Source organism: Lithobates pipiens, unplaced genomic scaffold (genome assembly GCF_037356315.1).
Source record: "Lithobates pipiens isolate NorthernLeopardFrog02 unplaced genomic scaffold, aLitPip1_a1.2 Scaffold_30, whole genome shotgun sequence".
NCBI lineage: Eukaryota > Metazoa > Chordata > Amphibia > Anura > Ranidae > Lithobates > Lithobates pipiens.
The window spans coordinates 113,431,598-113,444,831 of NW_027507791.1; the positions used below are offsets into that span (position 1 = coordinate 113,431,598).

The 13,234-nt window shown below is 43.8% G+C and overlaps 1 protein-coding gene across 5 annotated transcripts in view; it reads left to right on the forward strand.

Moving 5' to 3' along the window:
- The window catches only part of DPH6 (diphthamine biosynthesis 6), a 186,876-nt gene that overhangs the window by 15,379 nt on the left and 158,263 nt on the right, over positions 1 to 13,234 (forward strand). For 4 of the 5 annotated variants that reach the window (XM_077464771.1, XM_077464775.1, XM_077464773.1 and 1 more), the window contains one exon: positions 1,319 to 1,506. In XM_077464771.1, the coding sequence (XP_077320897.1) occupies positions 1,319 to 1,506 (188 nt within the window). Of the gene's footprint in view, positions 1 to 1,318; positions 1,507 to 5,837; positions 5,942 to 13,234 lie in introns of those variants that run through there. The other variant, XM_077464774.1, reaches the window with a different exon arrangement.

Below are 13,234 nucleotides of genomic sequence, written 5' to 3' on the forward strand. Positions count from 1 at the left end.
AAATAAAATGCCCTCAACCGTTAGTGGTTGAGGGGAGGCAAGAGCCAGGACCGGAGGTTGAGGAGAGGCGAGAGTCAGGACCGGCGGTTGAGGGGAGGAGAGAGCCAGGACCGGCGGTTGAGGGGAGGCGAGAGCCAGGACCGGCGGTTGAGGGGATGCGAGGGCCAGGACCACTGGCAGTTGAGGGGGGGCGAGAGCCAGGACTAGTGGTTGAGGGGAAGTGAGAGCCAGGACCGGAGGTTGAGGGGAAGCGAGAGCCAGGACCGGAGGTTGAGGGGAAGCGAGAGCCAGGACCGGAGGTTGAGGAGAGGCGAGAGTCAGGACCGGCGGTTGAGGGGAGGAGAGAGCCAGGACCGGCGGTTGAGGGGAGGCGAGAGCCAGGACCGGCAGTTGAGGGGATGCGAGGGCCAGGACCACTGGCAGTTGAGGGGGGGCGAGAGCCAGGACTGGTGGTTGAGGGGAATTGAGAGCCAGGACCGGAGGTTGAGGGGAAGCGAGAGCCAGGACCGGCGATTGAGGGGAGGCAAGAGTCAGGAACAGCGGTTGAGCAGAGGTGAGACCCGGGACCAGCGGTTGAGGGGAGGCAAGAGCCAGGAATGGCGGTTGAGCGGAGGCGAGAGCCAGGACTGGCGGTTGAGCGGAGGTGAGAGCCGGGTGGCTAGAGCAGGGGAGGAGAGAGCCCAGCAGGCGGAGCAAGCGAGGAGAGCTGGATGGGTGGAGCAGGGGAAGAAAGAACTGGGGGGGGGGGTGCTTTGGCAGAGCAGGTGAAGGAGCCCCGTGGACGAAGCAGTGGAGAGACCATCTCTGGCATTGAGCTACCTCTTTCACTGAAACACCTGGTGTGGGCTTACTGGGCCGGCTGCGGCTACCAATGTTTCTTTAGCACTGTGTAATACAAAATATTGTGTATATGTGCGTTTAGATGTGTTTACATGTGCATACTTTTTTTCTGTTAAAAAGCTCCTCTCAGAACACACCTTTTGGTGGTGTTGTTTTTTTTCACCGCCTGTAAACACTCCTGAAATACTGTACATAAAATACACTATGTGTGGCCTCATAGGCTAAAATACAGATTCTTTTACAGGCATAAAAAAAGCACTGTATGCCAGTAAAGCAGAGCTTTGTGTGCATGAGGCCTATTAGGTACATAATGGGCTTTGAGGCACCTGCTTTATATGGGTAACAATGTAAATTTATTCTGGACCGAGATTTCCCTTCATCTGAATGTCTGAACTATTTTGTATAGAAACTGTGCTAATTCAACTTTGTCTTGATTTTTTTTCTTTTTGTGTGACCTTTTCTAAATCTCTCTCTGCAGTGGATGAATTGGACAGCTACATGTACCAAACAGTTGGCTACCAGGCATTGGATCTTTATGCAGAAGCAATGGGGTTACCGCTGTATCGTGCTACACTGTCTGGTGCCAGCCTGAACACAGGAAAAGGATATACTCCCCAAGAAGGAGATGAGGTTGAGGACCTGTATCACTTACTAAAGATGATTAAGGTATGTTTGTTGATTTGAGCTTGATAAATGTAAGTCTGCCTGCATGTAGTAATGTTTGGTATGCTTTTTTTAGTGTTAAAGAAAAAAGTAATCTAAAAATCATAATTTTTAAATAAAGGTGGGAAATCATTAAATCAATCAATTAAAGAATGCAAAGCTGGTTGTAAAAGTCTTTAACCTTAATGCATTATCTGCATTAAAGTGGTTGTAAACCCTTAACCAGTAAAGTGACTGGCTTCAAGTTCCTGTTTGTCTGCAACCTTCTCTTCTCTACATCTAGTCAAAGTCCAGAATTCATAAAGCTTGTCTGAGCTGTCAGAAAATAAAGTGCAGAGAGCTGAAGTCACACACTGCAGAGCTCAGTGAGGAGATCTCTGAGAGCTGATTGGAGGGAAGAGACACACCTCCTTCACACAGGAACGGAGCTGAGAATGTCAATCAGATGGAGGTCTCTGTCACCTTTTTTCTCTTGGTGGCAAGGAAACTTGTCAGAAATTATTCGTGCTGATAGTAAAGGAAAGAAGCAGCAGACAGAAATTACACTTGGAGCTCTTAATTGAGACAAGTACACACTATAGAGGGATATGCTTTGTTCATATTTCATGTCTGAGGTTTATACTGTACGCCACTTTAAGGTAAAAAAAACAACTTACAATGGCAGTGCTCCCCAGCCCCCCTTAACACTTACCTATGTCCTGTATCAATCCAGTGCTGTGCCCAGCTTCAGTTTTTCTCTTGTGCTAACTTTTTTGTTTAGTCTTTATTTAATTTATTTTGAAGTGTATTTCTTTCCAAAAAATTGCGTTTGAAAGACTGCTGTGCAAATACAGTGTGACATAAAATATTGCAACAACCGCCATTTTATTCTGTATGGTCTCTGCAAAAAAAATCTATATATATTGGAGGTTCTAATTAAAGACTAAGCATGGGCTTAGTCTTTAACCATTTCCCTACCTCCCCGCCCATTGTCATATGATGTCCGCAGGAACACTCGTTCCTCTGAGCAGGCGTCATATGACGTCCTTGGCTTCTCATGGGGCTGATCATCAGGAGCTGATGTCTGCTGGGTACCCACGATTGCTGGTGACAGAACAAGAACATGGATCTGTGTGTGTAAACACACAGATCCACGTCCTGTCAGGGGAGAGGAGACAGATCATGTGTTCCTAGTATATAGGAACACCGATTGGTCTCCTCCCTTAGTCAGTCCCCTCCCCCACAGTTAAAATTAGAGGTTGTCCGATATATTGGCTGGCCGATATATGCTGTTTTTAATTAATCGGCATCAGCCGATTGTGCTGATAAAAAGGCTGATTATAACTACAGCGTGACTTGCAAATGACTTCTGTAATAGAAGTCAATGCAAGTTGCCTGAGTCTTCAGTGAAGTGACTTTCCTCCACTCTGGGCAGTCTGCTAAGAAAAGATTAAAGAGATACAATGTTTACACTTCTGATGAACTGAACTCTGTGTGGAGGAGTTCTAAGTTTTAGGCTCCATGCACACTGAAGCTGATAAACTGCAGTTTATTGGAGTTTGGGTGTTTTTTGTAAAAGCCCATAAACTCCACTCTATGTTAGCCTATGTGTCCATGCACACATGGACGTTTTTCAGCTTTAATGAGCAGTGGAGTTTATGGGCTTTTTTCTGAACGCCAGAAATTCGCGTTCAAAGTGCCGTTTTTCAGCGGCAAAAAACGACAAACGCTCATTAACGCTCATTAACGCTCGTTCATTAGTGTTCGGCATTCTATTTTTCAATGCATTGTGGGATTTTTGGAGTGTCCTCTGTGTATTTTTATAAAAAACGCCCATTAACGCTAACGCTGTAAAACGCTCATTAACGCTAGTATAAAACGCTGTTAAAAGCAGGTTTTTCAACCAGCGTTTTCTGCCAGCAATCTGGCGTCCAGAAATAGCTTTTTTGAGCTTCAGTGTGCATGGAGCCTAACCATTTAAAGACTAAATCTTTTCTGACACTTGTTGGTTACAAGTACAAATCCTGTATTTTCTGCCAGAAAATTACTTGGAACCCCCAAAAATTATATATATTTTTTTTAGCAGAGACCCTAGGGAATAAAATAGCGGTTGTAATATTTTATGTCACACGGCATTTGCGCAGAGGTCTTTCAAATGCAATTTTTTGGGAAAAAAATACACTAATGATTTAAAAAAAAAAACTTCTTCAAAATATATAAATGGTTAGTCCTTCAAATGATAATCCTTTTAATTTTTGTTCTAGCTTTGTAGTATATATTACCTAGCGAACTTACTAGTTAGTTATATGTTCATCTGACTTGTTATTGGGTGACAACCCTCAATGGCACCCAATGCAGTGGTGCTGTTGTCCTGCCGTACTGTACACTCCTGATTTAGCAGAGGCAAGGTGACTGCACATATAATTCCCACTTCTGCTATTAAACAGAGACACAGGGGTGTTGATCTGCCCCTAGGCTGTGCTTACAGCGGAGTGAATTGCTGCAAACACATTTCTGAAAATGTCAGTGCAGTGTGCTACTCTACACCACCAGAAGTGACAAGCCGCTGCAGCGTCTCCCTGCCTACAGTTGTTTCTGTGCTGAAGATGAAAGACGCAGAAGGTAGTCAGGTGACTGCTAAAGAAAACCTTCTCAAAAAAGGTGTTTTAGATGGTATTTTTAACATACTCCAGGCACATTGGGGATAATTCAGTAAAGCATCATGTTTCGGGTGGTATAGTCTCAAATTCATGAAATCAGTGCAACGTTTTCATTAACAGTACTGACACATGACTTATTCATGTAGTTCTTATTTGCGTCACTTTTGCAATGTGTCATTATGGCTATAACAAATTCAACAAGAATTACCTCCATTTCATAGACAACAAAACTGGAGGTAATTAAAACTATGTCAAAGTTGGCATACAGACAGGCCAAAGATATGGAGGTGAAGTGGGTGTTGTGTTTTTAACTGTATTAATATGTTTTGCAATTAATTAACTGGTTGCTAGGATGCAGACTGCCAGCATCCTAGAAATCAGTGATGTGGGCTGAACACTAAAACGGGGCAGAGTATGATGGGATACTGAGAAACTAGTTCTCTTTGCCTTCCTTGTGATTGCCAGTGGAGAGCAGTGGACAGATTGCATTGCCACTGTTGGGCTGAAAAGCGGCTAAGAAATGTGTCCATTGCCATCCGCTGTCAATCACCGGTAAGGCAGAATTAATGAGGAAACAGTCTCAGAGTTCCCCATTAGGCTCTTTCCACCCAGCAACTTGGGTTCTGTGTCTGGTTGGTGGGCAGAGCCTAATGGGTATCTCTGAGAGACTAGCTCCCTTCAGGTCTGCTGAGCCTGAGGAAGGATGTTGTACCCGCATTTGGTCTGAATAGTGGATATGTAATCCACCCATTGTGAACCACATGCAAAGTGGACCTCGCAATAAGAACTCCTCGGCAGTGCATCTGTGTGACAGGGATTGTTTGCTCATGCTTGTATTACAGTCTACATGTTTGTAAACCCTAGGCTTCATATTTGTTTTAACCTGAGCCTAACAATAACCATAAAATGTAGGCAAAAATGTATCCTATCCGTTTTGGCAATAAATTTACAAAATAATTATCCCTTCTGGAAACGATTGTCTAGCGGAGAAACCTTTAACATTGTTTGGTAAATGTTTAAAAGGCACTCTGTCAGGAACAAAATGCTTGTGTGGGAAGCCTGTTGGGAGATGAGCCATTCTGCAGAGCCACATATTAGCTAAACGTATTCACAGTTCTTGACCTACAACTATTATGTGGTCTACAAGTTGGGGAATTGCTATGTCCAAGAATGCAGCTGGAGTTTAGATTTGGAATGTCTGTAAAAGGTTTGTTCCCTTTGTTTTACTCTGCTTAGAAACATTTGAAACAGGTGGCAGCACGGTAGCTAAGTGGTTGTAGATGGTACATCCACCTAGCAGCACTAGAGTCACCGGTTCTTATCCCAACCACTACACTACCTGCATGGAGTTTGCATGTTCTTCCTGTGTCTACACGGATTTCCTCTGGGCACATCGTTTTGTTCCCACACTCGGAAGACATGCTGGTAGGTTAATTAGCTCCTGTCTAAAATGGCCCTATTATGTACAATATATGTATGCATGTGAGTTAAGGTCCTTGAAGTGTAAGCTCATTGAAGGCAGGGACGGATGTGTACAGTATATACATAAAGCTTTCTATAAATTGTTGGCGGTATATACTGTAAATACCTGTAATAAATAAATTCTATTCCCTTTAATTCCTCTCAGTCTGAAGAAGTTCTAGATATGTTGCAGTTATATGGCTTTCTCTTACTGTCTACTTATTTGCCCTTCAGGATCTTTGTACATATTGGAAATTTATGGCCGTTAAGCTGCTAGGACCCTCTTGAACACTTTACACATGCTGTGCAGGCTATGTCGTCACACACCAAATAGCACTGTAAGTTCTTTCTTTGATTTTGCTGTATCAGCATCGCACACATTAAGTGACAGAAACATCAGAGAATACATCGCTCTCCCCAGGGTCAGAACCACTAACCCAAATGAAAGCTAAATGACCGCTAATTAACAGTAACGGCTGCTAATCTTTTCCATAAAGGATGTGGTCCAATTTTGAGCCATAAGTAGCTTGTTGAAGGCATGCAGTGAACATTTCCAGCCAGAGATGTAATCTGTAAATAAGTTACTTAGATATATCATTTTATGGCCTGCTTGTCTAATTCATTTAGCTTTTTATTTTAGTTAAGCCCTTTGTGGTTGCCGTGTTTAACAACTTTCTGTTCATTTAACATTCATTATCGCCTTGAGGTTAAAGAAAGCCCATAATGAGAGAAATACACAGCCTTCTTTTGCTGATCTTTCCTTCTGAAAATAACAGTTGTATGGGTATCGTGATGGTATCGGGATCCAGTGGCTTCAGTACTTGAGTCTCTAATGCAGAGCAAGCATTCAGTTCACTTAAAGCAGTATTAAAGAAAACATTTATTATATTGCAGCTTACCAATTCTTAGATGTGATGGCTAGATTTGTTTTCCTTTTTAGGCTTTTGTCTTCTTTTTTCATCTGATAATCCAGTCAGCAAGTCTGTTGCTTTTCAAAAGCAGAAGTGTATCAGTTTACACGGATAAAGCAAACCATTTAACACTGGCGGGGTGCTTATAATGATCAACATTTATGTCTTCACGTAAAAACCTTCATCCCAAAAGGACAAAACTGTTTATTAAGTGTGAGCTGGAGTTTGGCTTCAGTTTGTTAGTGTATTTAAATCTGCTAATACATTTAGCACTCCCCTCCCCCCAGACTGATAATGCTGCTGTCTGCTATGCTGCCTGTGCACCTTCATCCAGAGATGTCTCACTAATACAGGAGGTGTGTTAGTGACTAGATCACCCAGGTAAAAACAGAGGGAAAAAAGCAAAGAAATTAACTAATGCAGCCATCATCTAATGGTTGGTGAGCTGCAATATAGTACATTTTTGGATTTGGGTGTAAAACCTATTTAAAGTCCTATTGCACATTGGGCACAAAGCTCTAACTCTTAGAACCCCCCCCCCCCATATACGTTTTTTTTTTATTAAACATTAATTTTTTTCCAGGAATCCTCTGATTCGAAAGGTGACATCATGGCAGTAGGTGACCCTTACTCTTGCACAGGTCAGTGCTCACATAATGATATGCAAGCACTGTCTTGCATCAGTACTGTAAACCTAGGCTGATGTGATGACATCATGGGGGGGAGTAGGTCCATGCCACCCTGAGGTTTCAATAGGGGGGTGGGTAGCATGCAGCTCTGAATACCGCAGCAGCAGGGAAAAATGTGCATGAGCATTGCAGCTAAATTTCAAATATAGTTTAAGAAGCACTGAGCAATTGTTTTTTCTATTTGTTCAATAAAGTTGAGCTTTCAAGCATTGAAGTTGGGCAACTCGAATTTTTAAAAGGTCTGCAATTGCAGCTGTTCTATTCCCTCAGTGCAGTTTTTTCAAGAGAATATATCAGAAAACAAAGTAGCCTTTGTGAGAAGCCTTGCATATGAGCTATCATTCTCTGAATGCCAGATTGCATATTTGTCCAGGCAGGAAAATTTTCCCAGTAATGTTGAATAGGTTTTGCTACAGTGGCCCAAAACTAGCATGCAGTCCAGGATTTGGAAATGGTAATTTTCATCCAAGGCATCTCACAGTTCTTAGTGCATAGGTAATTCTTAAGGCCCATACACACGATCTGACTTTTTGATAACAAACATGCAAGTTAGCTGTTTTAACCACTTTCAGACCGGACCATTTTGCTGGTAAATGACCAGAGGTCTTTTTACACTTTGGCACTGCGCTGCTTTAACTGGTAATTGCGCGGTCATGCAATGTTGTACCCAAACAAAATTTGCGTCCTTTTCTTCCCACAAATAGAGCTTTCTTTTGATGGTATTTGATTGCCTCTGCGATTTTTATTTTTTGCGATATAAACGTAAAAAGACCGCAAATTTTGAAAAAAAATGATATTTTCTACTTTTTGTTATTAGAAAAATCCAATAAACTCAATTTTAGTCATACATTTAGGCCAAAATGTATTCAGCCACATGTCTTTGGTAAAAAAAAAGTCAATAATTGTATATTTATTGGTTTGCGCAAAAGTTGTCACATCTACAAACTAAGGTACGTTTTCTGGAATTTACGCAGCTTTTAGTTTACGACTGCCTATCTCATTTCTTGAGGTGCTAAAATGACAGGGCAGTACAAAACCCCCCCAAATGACCCCATTTTGGAAAGTAGACCCCCTAAGGAAATTGATAAGAGGCATGTTGAGCCCATTGAATATTTTATTTTTTTGCCTCAAGCGATTGAATAATGACAAAAAAAAAATTTTTTTTTTTTTTTTACACAAAGTTGTCACTAAATGATATATTGCTCACACATGCTATGGGCGTATGTGAAACGACACCCCAAAATAAATTCTGCTGCTTCTCCTGAGTACGGGGATACCACATATGTGGGACTTTTTGGGAGCCTAGCCGCGTACAGGGCCCCGAAAACCAAGCACCGCCTTCAGGCTTTCTAAGGGCGTCAATTTTTGATTTCACGCCTCACTACCTATTACAGTTTTGAAGGCCATAAAATGCCAAGATGGCACAAAACCCCCACAAATGACCCCATTTTAGAAAGTAGACACCCCAAGCTATTTGCTGAGAGGCATGTTGAGTCCATGGAATATTTTATATTTTGCCACAAGTTGCGGGAAAATTACAAACTTTTTTTTTTTTTTTTTTTTTTCACAAAGTTGTCACTAAATGATATATTGCTCATGCATGCCATGGGCATATGTGAAATGACACCCCAAAATAAATTCTGCTGCTTCTCCTGAGTACGGGGATACCACATATGTGGGACTTTTTGGGAGCCTAGCCGCGTACGGGGCCCCGAAAACCAAGCACCGCCTTCAGGCTTTCTAAGGGCGTAATTTTTTGAGTTCACTTCTCACTACCTATTACAGTTTTGAAGGCCATAAAATGCCAAGATGGCACAAAACCCCCACAAATGACCCCATTTTAGAAAGTAGACACCCCAAGCTATTTGCTGAGAGGCATGTTGAGTCCATGGAATATTTTATATTTTGCCACAAGTTGCGGGAAAATTACAAACTTTTTTTTTTTTTCACAAAGTTGTCACTAAATGATATATTGCTCACGCATGCCATGGGCATATGTGAAATGACACCCCAAAATAAATTCTGCTGCTTCTCCTGAGTACGGGGATACCACATATGTGGGACTTTTTGGGAGCCTAGCCGCGTACGGGGCCCCAAAAACCAAGCACCGCCTTCAGGCTTTCTAAGGGCGTTACAGTTTTGAAGGCCATAAAATGCCAAGATGGCACAAACCCCCCCCCCCCAAATGACCCCATTTTAGAAAGTAGACACCCCTAAATTTAGGGGTACACTAGTGAGACTAGGTAATAAATGGCGGGTGCCCTGAAACTATAAAAAAATAACTAACCAACCAGCGTCACCTGTAACAGTTATATGGTGATCACTGGTGAAAGGGTTAACTAGGGGGCAATCAGGGGGCTTTATGCGGTAGTATATGGGGGTCCCTGGCGCTATAAAAAGCTGCGGCGAACCTAAATACCTACCTGCCTAACTAGCGTCACCTGTGACACTAATACAGCGATCAGAAAAACGATCGCTTATTAGGCTGGGTTCACACTGGAGCGATGCGGGAACGCCACGAATGCGCGGCGGGTTCCCGCATCGCATGCCTCCCGGCGGCAGTTCACACTGCCCTATGCGAACTGCTGGGAGTGTCAGTGAAATGTTAATGACACCCCCAGATCAGTTCGCATATCGCAGTGCGATCTGCAAACTTGGATCGCATGGTGTGAACACCCATGCGATCCGATTCTGCTGCGGACCAAAAAAAGGGTCCCGTGCGAGTTTGCGGCGGGTGCGACACGAATTCAGCCATACTATCTGTATAGCTGAACTTGAATCGCACAGAGATCGGATGTGATTTGCACTGCAGTGCGGTGCGAATCACATCCGTTCTCATAAACCGCTGCAATGTGAACCCAGCCTTAGTGACACTGGCGACGGGGGGTGATCACGGGGTTAAACCTTTATTGGGGGGGTTAGGGGGGTACCTTAGAACTAAAGGGGGCTAACCCTAACTGCCCTAACAGTTATTAGTCACAAATGACACCTGCCGGGTGATCAGGGGGTTAAACCTTTATTAGGTAATAAATGGCGGGTGCCCTGAAACTATAAAAAAATAACTAACCAACCAGCGTCACCTGTAACAGTTATATGGTGATCACTGGTGAAAGGGTTAACTAGGGGGCAATCAGGGGGCTTTATGCGGTAGTATATGGGGGTCCCTAGCGCTATAAAAAGCTGCGGCGAACCTAAATACCTACCTGCCTAACTAGCGTCACCTGTGACACTAATACGGCGATCAGAAAAATGATCGCTTATTAGGCTGGGTTCACACTGGAGCGATGCGGAAACGCCGCGAATCCGCGGCGGGTTCCCGCATCGCATGCCTCCCGGCGGCAGTTCACACTGCCCTATGCGAACTGCTGGGAGTGTCAGTGAAATGTTACTGACACCCCCAGATCAGTTCGCATATCGCAGTGCGATCTGCAAACTCGGATCGCATGGTGTGAACACCCATGCGATCCGATTCTGCTGCGGGCCAAAAAAAGGGTCCCGTGCGAATTTGCGGCGGGTGCGGCGGGTGTGGCGGGTGCGGCGGGTGCGGCGAATGGCTGAACTCGAATCGCACAGAGATCGGATGTGATTTGCACTGCAGTGCGGTGCGAATCACATTCGTTCTCATAAACCGCTGCAATGTGAACCCAGCCTTAGTGACACTGGCGACGGGGGGTGATCACGGGGTTAAACCTTTATTGGGGGGGTTAGGGGGGTACATTAGAACTAAAGGGGGCTAACCCTAACTGCCCTAACAGTTATTACAGTCACAAATGACACCAATGCAAAAAAAAAAAAAAATGACATTGGTGTCACTGTGACTGGGGGGCAGGGGTAATTGGGGGGGTGATCGGGGGGTAAAGGGGGGGTGTGAGTGTGCCTGGCATGTTCTACTGTGTGTGGGATGTGTTGGTGCAACTCACTGATCCGCTCTCCTCCGTGTCGGAACGAAAAATACCGACACGGAGGAGAGAATACATCACTTCCTCTCCTGTGTTTACATTACAGGAGAGGAAGTGATGTCACCGGGGATTTCCATTCGTCGGGAGCGATCGCGAGGGGGTGGCCATGAATGAATGGCCGTCCCCTCGTCCGGGATCGCTCCCGAACGAAAACCGACCGCCGCAGGCACCGGGCGGGGGCCCGATCGGGCCCCCGACCCGCGGGAGGCAAAGGACGTACATGTATGTGCTTATGCCTGCCCGTGCCATTCTGATGACGTACATCGGCGTGCGGCGGTCGGCAAGTGGTTAAGGCAACATCCGACCGCGTGTATGCTCCATCGGACAAACTTTTTCGGTTTTCATCAGACTTTTGTTAGCTATGCGAACGGACAAACTTTCCGGCAACAAAAGTCCAATGGAGCAAAGTTCGATCGTGTTTACAGAAAACCATAGGACTTTTGTACAAAGTAAAAACACGCATGCACAGAACCAATGCAAAAGATCAGACAACAATACAGAAGTTGACCAAAGGTGGCGGTAAAGAGCAGAAAAACCACGTGATTTGGTGAAAGTTCATACAAGTTCACGGCCGGCACCCTTTGTACAAAAATCCATGGGAAAGTTTGTACAAAGTCTGATCGTGTGTATGAGGCTTGAGTCTTGTAAAACTAAACTAAAATCCCCACTGGTGACATTGCAGACGCTGGGGTTGCTGGCACCCTCAGTCAGTTGCAATCAATCTTTATTGACCAATCACAGTTATAGCAGCCTGTATAATGGGTTTTCTAGTAAATGTGTTTATATTGCTCAACAGATTGGCCCTCATGAAGGGGTATCCTTCCTGGATGTCTCAGCTGATTGATGCTACAGATGAGTATTCTTCCTGGATGTCTCTCTGAGCATACTAGAACACTTCTGCTTTGTATGCCATTCAATGGTCCATTTGCTGCTCTGTGGCAAAGTCATGTTCCTCTTGTGAAATTGGTGAAGCCAAAACATATTAATACAATTACAAAGAATAGGTAGGTGTCTATCATGTAGTCTACAATATTGCACAGCCTGATTGTTTTTACATCCTTTCAAATACTGTAATGAATAGATACCATGTTTTTGTAGAAGAACAAAAAATGATAAAAATTGTTTTGCTTACGAAAATTAGAGCCACCAGAATTCAAAAGCACATTCCTACCCTGATTCATTTGGATCAGGTGGGGTTTGTGCCTACTCGCCAAGCTAGAGATAATACAACTAAAGTATTAAATCTTTTGCATGTGGTAAACTAGAAGCATATCCCCTGTATATTTCTAGGAACTGACACAGAAAAGGAATTCGATAGGGTTGACTGGCAGTTCATGAAGGCGGTTCTGAGATATATAGGGATTGGAGACGTCATGTTCAGTCGTATATGTACATTATACTCAGAACCTTCTGCTCGAGTAAGAGCCAATGCAGTGTTGTCAGAACCCTTCTTGATTAAGAATGGCACAAGACAAGGTTGCCCCCTATCGCCACTCCTATTTGCCTTGTCACTAGAGCCTCTTCTCTGTTTGATCCAGTCAAATCAGAATATAGGTGGAGTGAAAATAGGGGACACCCAACAGAAGGTATCTGCATAGGCGGACGATATGATGTTTTCACTCACAAACCCTGAGATTTCACTACCGATCCTCCTGCGTGAATTTCACAGATATGGCACCCTATCAAATTAAAAAATTAACTTTAATAAGTCAGAGGCGATTGTGGTGAGCATAAGCCATTCTCAGTTGATAAATCTCCAAACTAGTTTTAAATTTAAATGTACAACAATAGCGTTGAGGTATTTAGGGACACTAATCCCCCCCCAGTATATCTCAAGTATTTAAGTTAAACTTTCCACCTCTGTTAAAAGACACAAGGGAACTACGTAAGAAATGGTACATGGGAATGCATTCTTGGTTTGGGAGGTGCAACATCCTTAAGGTGTGCATCCTTCCCAAATTCCTTTATCTCTTTCAGGCATTACCGATATACATCCCCTCTAAATATTTTTATCAAGTAACAGCAATGTTTTCTGAGTTCATCTGGGCCCATAAACGACTGAGATTGAATAG